This window comes from Bison bison, unplaced genomic scaffold (genome assembly GCF_000754665.1).
Source record: "Bison bison bison isolate TAMUID 2011002044 unplaced genomic scaffold, Bison_UMD1.0 scf7180017864349, whole genome shotgun sequence".
Lineage (NCBI taxonomy): Eukaryota > Metazoa > Chordata > Mammalia > Artiodactyla > Bovidae > Bison > Bison bison.
Window position 1 is genome coordinate 5,643,843 of NW_011494921.1, and position 8,887 is coordinate 5,652,729.

An 8,887-nucleotide genomic window follows, 5' to 3' on the forward strand; every position below is an offset into this window, starting at 1 on the left:
CCCTGTCCTTCACCAGCTCCCAGAGCTTGCTCAAACTCATGTCCATAGAGTCGGCGATGCCATCCAACCATCTCATCGTAATATTGGCATTATCACTTAGCTGAAATCAAGTGAACTAAGTGCTTCGGAAGATCCCGCTAAACGCTCCCGTCAGTTTCCCATCTCCCTGTGGCCCTAACAGAGAACAGCACAAAGACTGTAGTACTGTCCTCTTTTTTTTCTTTTCTTTTTTAATGTAGTACTTTCCTCTTTAAAGTGATAAGGGAGTTAAGCATGTGGTTTGAGTGCCCATCAAATTGTATCATTGCATTTAGAAGTGTTTTGGATATCTCCCCCTCTACTTATTTCAAGTATCGAGCTTCCCACTTCAAAACTTCCATTCGGATGCTCTCCGGCTATTTGGATGATTGTCACTCACACAACGGAGTGAGGTGTGTCACCAGCGGTAACACATTTGGACTGTATGACTTTTCTGTCACTGGTTAGTGTCTGGATCTATGTAAGCTGCCCTGATTAGCTTTCTGGGAAAAATTAGAAGAAAACAGCCCTCTTCAGAGCCAGGCAGAACATGAGCATAAGAACCGCATCTTTCCTTATCAAATCAGACTTGTATTTGGTTTGATTTTCGGCATGATGGTACCTTCCCAAGGAGGGGCAGGGAGCTGCTTACTGAACAATAGCAATGATTTTAAACAGTATTTGTAACATCACAAGCAATCTAGATGAGATTTCTGGAAAAGAATAAGCTACCCCACCCAAATGTATTATAAATGTGCTTGACTGGCATTTGGAGAGAAGAAAGAAACTCTTATTAAAATTTAACATCGACTTGGCCAGACTTTGGGCTGAACTGGAAGAACAAAGTGCTGCTCAGTGAAAAGCTGGGGACAGGAGTGATGTGATTCCACTCCTAAGGCTGAAAGGGGAGCAGCTGCTGAACCCCTTGCAGCAGGCCCATGCATCTCCAGTCCCAAGGGTTCATTTAGGACCAGGCTTGCCACGAAACAGTGGCTTTTCCTTTTGAAATGTTAGATCTGTAGAGCCGATTTCAGTGGAAAGAGGGAACATCTGGTGTCTACCATCGCCTTGGAGTTCTGGAGTAGTGCTGATGGACACCGTGACGCTCAGGATGACCTCGCCTCAGCGCCGTTCACACGGGGTCCTGGCCAGTCTCAGAGCACCTCCTCAGCTTTGACCCTGCTGGTTCTCAGAGGCCCTGACCATAGTTATAACACTTTAGGGGCCGTGGGATCCGTAACAGCTTCTAAGTATTCTCCTTCCTTTCTCTTCTTTTATAAGTACCAAGCTCAAGCTGACTCCCTGCCTCTATGTTCTGAGGGGATTCCCAGTCCAGTGCTTGGGTTGGGGCTGTGGGAGGCAGTGCGCCCAGGCTGGAACGCCCTTGAAGGTGCGGCATCAGGATGATTTGCCATAATAGCACTCAGGGTCACGAGATGAGATGCCACCCGCGCCACAGTCTTTCTTAGTGATGGTCAAAGATGCCCTGGATCACGTGCCTCCCAGCAGAGAGGAGCTGCTCTGCTGCAGGACGGCTGCATGGACCAGTGAGAACTTCCCGAGGGGCATTTCTTATAAAAGGATTCGCAAGGGGATCCGTCACGACCCACTCAGTTTGTCATGAAGCATCAGTTACCCAGAGCCTTGAACTTATCAATTACAGATGCAAGACACACAAGCAAAGCTATTTCAACACAACTCCTAGCCAAATATAAAAGTCCATGGTGGTGGGGCCAGGAAAGTGGTTGTAGGGGGTGGAAGGGAGAGGGTGGGAGGGGCAGCAGGGAAGAGAGGAAGAGAGAGATGATATTTGCAAACCATTTTTTTCTGTTTTCATTTCGAAGAGTCTGATCCCACCCAGGCAAAACTGAAATCCTGCCCTAACCTCTGCCCAGAGGCCTCTGATTGCGAGGCCTCTATCTGAGCAAAGCTGTAGACACTACAGCTCTAATCCTCACTAGAAAAAAAAAAAAAGGAGGCAGTTTATTATTAAAATACAAACTTGAAAATACTTCAAACCATTTCGTTAGCAGCAGAGTTCCCAATGCAACAGTCACTTTATCAATCAAGTTTAGATCATGAGGCTTCAAAGCATCTGTCTTGCTAAGACCCTTAAAAGAGCAGGGCAGAGGGGAGAAAAGACCCCTTTGCTCTTAAGGGGCAGACAGTCCTTATGAGAGACTCTCTAGGGGTCTATTCTGACGGGCTACTCGGTGTGAGTCGGGGCACTTTTAAACCAGCCGTTTGGCACTTCCTGCTTGGAGTTCTCAGGCACAGTGTGACAGGGTCAGCTTGGTGAGCCCTTCCCCATGCATTCGGTACAACAGCTGAAACTCAGCCGGCAGCTGGTGGGACTCCTGCCACTTGGTGGTAAATTTGGTTCCTTTTTTGTCATAGTAATGGTACGGAAGATCTTCCCTTGTGTTGGGGTCAAATCCAAAAGGCCAGAATCCATACAAGTGGATCTCTTCACAGACTGCTGACGCCAGGGTGTACATGAGGATACCTGTGCTCAGCCGTTTGGGTGACAAGTGTTTGTTTTTCCAGTACCTGTGGAATAATAAGTACAGGCGGATTCAGAGCCCAGTGTTGAAGGTTTCTGTCAGATGAGTCACTGTGACCAGTTTGGGGGGAGTGAATTTATCCAAGTAAATTAAGCAGTACTATTCTGAATCTATCTTGAAGACCACAAAAAACCCCTCAGGGCAGGGCCATCTACTTTGTGAGATCCAATGCCAAATGAAAATGTGGGCCCTTATTTAAAAAATACTCAAGAATTTCAAGAGGGCAAAGCAGAGGATTAAACCAAGTGTCGGCCCTTCTGAGCGCGGGCTCGTCTGTTACCGTGGAAGTCCCACGTTCAAAGCTGTCCCTGCTCTCTGTGTGTGTGCTTAGTCGCTGAGTTGTTCCGACTGTTTGTGGCCCCATGGACTGTAGCATGACAGGCTCCTCTGTCCATGGAATTTTCCAGGCAAGAAATACTGGAGTGGCCCTACTCTGGGTTGTCCTAAAGAGTGGTGTCTCTGACTCCCTGGTGATGCCGTAAAAGCCCACCAATGAGAATGACCATGCCTCTCATACGTAAAGGGCGCTTGGGAGTAGGGAGTGGGTATTTACTCTAAGGGGCCCTCCTCTGTTACTTCCTTACCCAAACTCAGAGGTTAAATCTTTCTTCATGGGTTTGAAAAGATTTGGGGGCCTTATTTTTTTCTACCCTTTTGTGAAAACCACATTCCCTGTTCCTATGTCTTAACCGAGGGCTTCCAAGACCTTCTTTGATGTGCCAGAACCTAAGAAAAGTATTTACACACTTTCTGAATTTGTAAAAAATGCTAAATAATGGTTGTTGTGCTTTCCATATTTAGACAGTAATTTGAAGCCTTGCTACCTAAACTGCCAAATATCTGAGACTGCTGTGGCGTGAAGGTGTGTGCATGCGTGTGCCCGTGCACTTGTGACTGGTGTACAAGCATACTCAAACTGTTCATGAATCAGATTTCCACAGACTGAACTTCCTCCAAGGTTTTGTTGAACTACTGTGTTTGGTCCAAGCCCAAGTGGGTCATTCTGGCTACTCCACGGGCCTCCTGAGAGGCTGGGGGCCAGAAGGGCCACACAGGCTGCTTCTGGAAGGTTCTATCACATGCAGTTAGACCCTTCTTCACTACCTGAAGGCTTCACATGGACATTCCCCTTCCAGGTGAAATTCACAAGTTCAGTCTTTGTTTTTATATTCTTACCTAAGGAGTTAGAATGACTTCTGATGATTCTTTTGGTACAGCTGTGCTTAAATGGAGTGAGAGGGGAGCAAAATGATGAAGTCAGAAAGACCACAGGGCAGGTTGGCAGGAAGCCTGGCTTCTAATTCTGGTTCTACCCATTTTGGGCAGCGATGTCCAGTAAATACCTCGTTCTTTGTACCTCAGTTGATACGTCTTTAAACTTAGAAGCTGGGTTATATTACCTCTTAAACAGGTAACCATACATCCTGGGAAACTGAAATAGCCCCAGTTTTTGTCTGTTATCTTTGTCATAATTCTTAATAGTGTCCTTTTTCTTTCCAAGAAAAAGTTCCAGCGTGGACTCTAAATGCTGGCACCAGCCTGCCTTTTAGATACGTACCAGCTAATTACATGATCATTCCTCCTTTATGTGAGAGGTCAACTACAAGATCTTAAATCTGGAAGATGTTAGAGGACTACAGGATGTCTACTATGTACCCATTTGCGATGTGATAAAAATTTTATAACCTTTTCTACCAGACCTCCCAGAACCCATTCTAACTTGCAGTAACACCTGGATAGTATGTGAGGGCATTGGGGCTACTTGAACAGGGGACATTAGAGGTGAGGCGATTTTCTCAGATTATTCATAGAAAAAAATTCTGCAATTAATTTTGTTTTATAACATTCCCTTCATTTTATAAGTGTGTGTGTGTGTGTGTGTGTGCTCAGTCGTGTCCGACTCTTTGAGACCCCATAGACTGCAGCTTACCAGGCTCCTCTGTCCATGGAATTTTCCAGGCAAGAATCCTGGAGTGGGTTGCCAGGCCCTTCTCCAGAGGATCTTCCCAACCCAGGGATCAAATCCAGGTCTCTTGCATTGCAGGCAGATTCTTTACCATCTGAGCCGCCATGGGAGCCCTTAAATGCCTGCTCCCAATTCTGGCTGCTCATTAGAATCATCTGAGGAATTATTAAGACATACCAAGTATCTGAGCCGCTGTCCTTCCCCACCAGACAAATCACGTTAGGATCTCTTGAAGCAGAGCCCAGACAAGAGTACTTTTTTAAATCTCTCCAAGTGATTCTGAGGTATAGCCAGAGTTAAGACTCATCAGACTAGATGAAAATACTGCATCCTGGTTAATCTGTCTTTCAAATTACAGGGGGATAACAACGAGCTGCTAAAATACTTTTCACATGTTTTGGCACTCAAATCTCCAATGATAAAAGCCGATTTTACAATTTTGACTTGTCTAGGTGGTTTTCTAATCTTGGCTATCTAAAAACAAAAAACAAAAAAACCACCCATCAAAGAAAAAGGAACATTTAAAGTCAATTGCATCTTTAAGAAAACCACTTGATTTGTCTACTTTAGTTGTTGGCATTATTGGGACGTAGCTGTCCATTCAGAGAAAATTATTGATTTGTAGTGATTTCCATGGCTGCTTGTTAGGCTTACCACCAGGGAAGGGGACAGGGGATGGAGAGGCAAAGCTGATGAAACACCAGTCCTTCCATTTGACACTTGGTTACCAGCTTGGGTAGGAGATCGAACTTCTTACCTAGAACCATCCGTTCATTCGTTACAAAACGTCAGAGTGTGTTCTAAAGTACTATGCTAACCACAACAACTAACTAATCAGATAGCCAGCTCCCACCCCCAACAGATTACGATATTGATTTGCCATCTGGTAGGGTGTGAGTTAAAGGCAATAAAACATACACACCTGTTGACATGTTGCATTATATTTCCAGGCCAGGCCAACTGGAGCTTTAACTGGCCTCTGTGTTCAACAAAAAAGTCAACTAATGTCCTGGTAACAGTGGCCGATGTGTGGAAGAAAAAGGCAGGGATCCAAAGAATGGCCCCGTCAAGCTTTTTCAAACTGAGAAAAAAGTTGTTACGATCCTGAATGGTCAAAAGGTTGTTGTAATATTTTTCCAGGATGCTGGGGTTGAAGGTGGTAAGGTTGGTTTTCCTTCCAACATCTCTTTGGAAAGCTTCCGTAGGGGCGAAATTGCAACGGAAAACAAAATCTGACTTATCTATCTGCGGTCCACACCGGCTCCCTGTCAGGATCCCGCTATTTCCAACCACAGCACAAATGTTATAACGCTTATTCACAATGGGAGACACATCTGGAAGCAGTGATCGGAAGTTATTGCTAATAGAGAAAACGTATTTATGGCTGGAATAATCATAGTGCATCAGTTGTCCAATCCGAACACTATTCTTGGTCAAAGAAAAGTTTTTTATTACATCGACATGCTGAAGAATTTCTTGCCTAAAATAAAAAGAGATTCATTAAATGTATCCCATTCAAAAGAACTGATTTTCCATCTTAGGTCTTACAATGTTTCATTCAGGCAAGAACTGTAGGCACACGTAACCCAAGAAAGATTATACACTCATAATAACTGAAGGGAGAACTGCTTCAGGATTACAGGCATGCTCTAGTCTCTCAGATTCTGGGTGTAATCCTCTAAGGCTTGTAAATGTTGTGATTTATGGTTTTCAGTTGCTGATTCTTTGGGTTTCTGCTCTACCCAAAAAATGTATTTGATCAAGGGGGAGGCATGGGCCAAACTGTGTCAGAAGATACAGGGAGACAATTTACACAGACCCCAAGGAGCTCACATTAATGCACAAACATTGGTGACTTACAGTTTGCAACTAGGGACTACTTGTTTGCTATTGGGCTATAGTGTACGAAGAATATAAAATATTACTGGTGTCCAAATAAGAGTCAAACAGATATGAGTCAGTATGGTACTATCTATTATTAAAATATGAAAACGGTAATAGCAGTGGGAGTAGTTGAATATTTAATAGAAATGAGATGATAATCTCATTATTGTCCTTTGAATAATGAAAAAGGAATCTTTTTCTACTTGATTATATAGAAACCCAATTAAGTTAGAGAAACCTAATTCTTTAGAAAAAGAAGCTATTGTAAATCCTGAAAACATGTGTATATTCTAAGAATTCAGAGGATAAACAGGCAAGGGTGATACTTAGCACTAATTTCTGGTTGCTTTCATGTTGAGCATTAAGTGAAATTAACTATCTCCTCTTAAAATCTCTGCTATTTAAAATACTTAAGAGAGATTGGTCATGTGTTACTTTGCTACTAGGTTATCCAGTTCTAAGAAATCACTAAACTCCTCTATCTTTTGCCTAAAACAAATGGCAGGAATGAAACTAAATGCTTTGCATACTATCACTTTACCTGGAATCTTACTTTTTAAAAAATTACTTCAAGTTGTCAAAATGCAGAGCTACATACACTGAAGGCTTTAAAGCAAACTTCCAAAGTTACTAAGTGTTCACTGCAAACTGTTACAAAGGTAAAAGCTTAAAGTGACACTGGGCAAATTAATTAAATATTACCTAATAAATGGATTGAAAGAAGGGGAGTTTTGAGAAGGAAATATTGTTCTAATTGGTTATTTGGATCACATGGCCTAGTGTGGGGAGAACATTTTTACTGAGACAGAAATATGTTTTGGGAAATATATAATATATTTGACCCATGACAATTTTCTGGGCTACTTAGAAAATTAAGTTGGATTAAAACCACAAAAGTTAAAAAAAAAAACTTCAGAGTTTTAGAATTAATCAATTATTATCATGGACTAATTGATAATTAAACAGTGTTTTAAAAATTTTAATCATAATCAAATGACTCTATGCCAGCTTTTCAAGTAAACATTTTCATGTACCGTGGATAGCTACTGAATTTGTTTTAATTCTATCATTGGATTTAAAGAGTGCGATAACTAGAAATTCTATGACCAAAACACAACACCTTAATAGAGTGGTAAAGTAAACTTTTGTAAAATAAGTATTCATACCCCTAATGAATACACTAGATGGCTCACATTCCATTTAGCAGCATAATTATCCCACCAAGAAGGAAGAAGTAATGACTTATCTGGGATTGCTAAGAGTAGACCAGAAATCACTGAGGAAAATACATACATTCACATAAATCTCCTCCTTCTTCTCCCACCTCAAAAAAGAAAAAAAGAAAAGAAAGGAAACACACATACACACACACACACACACACACACACACACTCCATGTATAAATGAAGCTGCTGTAAGACAACTAAGGGTAATTTTGGTAGCGTTTACAATATATTAAAAGCTATAAAAGTTTAATGAGAACAATCAGGTTAAAAAACCAAAACCATACTTAAACATCTGCATATATTTGGGCTGAGATTTTTCACTAGTAATTTGTTGGGGATGAAGTATAGTGTCTTCTGTATTTCGGTGAGACAAAACTTTTTTACTTTTTTTTTTTTCTTTTTTCCAGTGAGGGGCAATGAAAATGCATTGGGTGGTCTTTTTGTCATTAACTTTTTGAAAATAAATGGCTTTGGCAGTATTAGCCATACATGTTACCTATAAATCACAGTGCTCAATTTAAGCTCAAGTTAAGGAGAATACTAGAAATATCTACCCCCCTCCTTCTTTTCAAAGTGGCCTTATTGATGTTTTCCTTTTATGAGGGGGCACTCCATAAACAGAAAAGGGTTACTAATCAGCCTTTGTGCAGTCAGGCCAGGAAGGCAATGCAGATACACCTCGGGTTGGGGGGAGTGGATTTCTGTTGTACTGTTATTATTTCGTTTTGTTTTGGTTTTGAGCTCCAGAATTCAGAACACCTCCTGGATCTCCTATCCTACCTTTGATGTAAAAACGCTGTCCGATTAAACGTCCACTTAGGTCTGGCTTGGAGTTCATGAGTCACAGAATGCGGAAAGGGCACCAATGACGAATCTAGAAGCTTCAGCGCAAATTGCGACCTGGAGAGGGGCATGAGTACACAGACAAACGCGCTGGGCTCCGCTCGGGGAAGCCAAGGCAGCCATTAAGGTCCGGCCGGATGGCAGCGGGAAGGGGACGGTGGTGGTGCGGACGGCTAGTTGGCGCAGGCCCTCGGTGACATCCCGCCCCAGAGCCCCCTGCTCGTCTGGGCCACCTTCTGCTCCCCACACACACTCGGGAGGAAGAGGGGAAACTAGGCAAGCCCGTCTCCATTGTCCATCCCTCCGGGCGAGGGAGAGACCATAAAATGGCCGTCTCGCGGAGAGCAGGGCCGGGAGCCCGGCGTTCGGCCAGAAGCTGCCGCGCC

At 42.9% G+C, this 8,887-nt stretch overlaps 1 protein-coding gene across 1 annotated transcript in view; it reads right to left on the bottom strand.

Annotated features, from left to right (window-relative positions):
* Positions 1–2,005: 2,005 nt before the first annotated feature.
* The window catches only part of ST8SIA3 (ST8 alpha-N-acetyl-neuraminide alpha-2,8-sialyltransferase 3), an 8,434-nt gene continuing 1,552 nt past the window's right edge, over positions 2,006–8,887 (bottom strand). The window contains exons 2-4 of the mRNA XM_010854768.1: positions 8,439–8,558; positions 5,471–6,028; positions 2,006–2,568 (exon numbers count right to left, since the gene is read on the bottom strand). Coding sequence (XP_010853070.1) covers positions 2,286–2,568; positions 5,471–6,028; positions 8,439–8,558 — 961 coding nt within the window. The 3' untranslated portion in view covers positions 2,006–2,285. The remainder of the gene's footprint in view (positions 2,569–5,470; positions 6,029–8,438; positions 8,559–8,887) is intronic.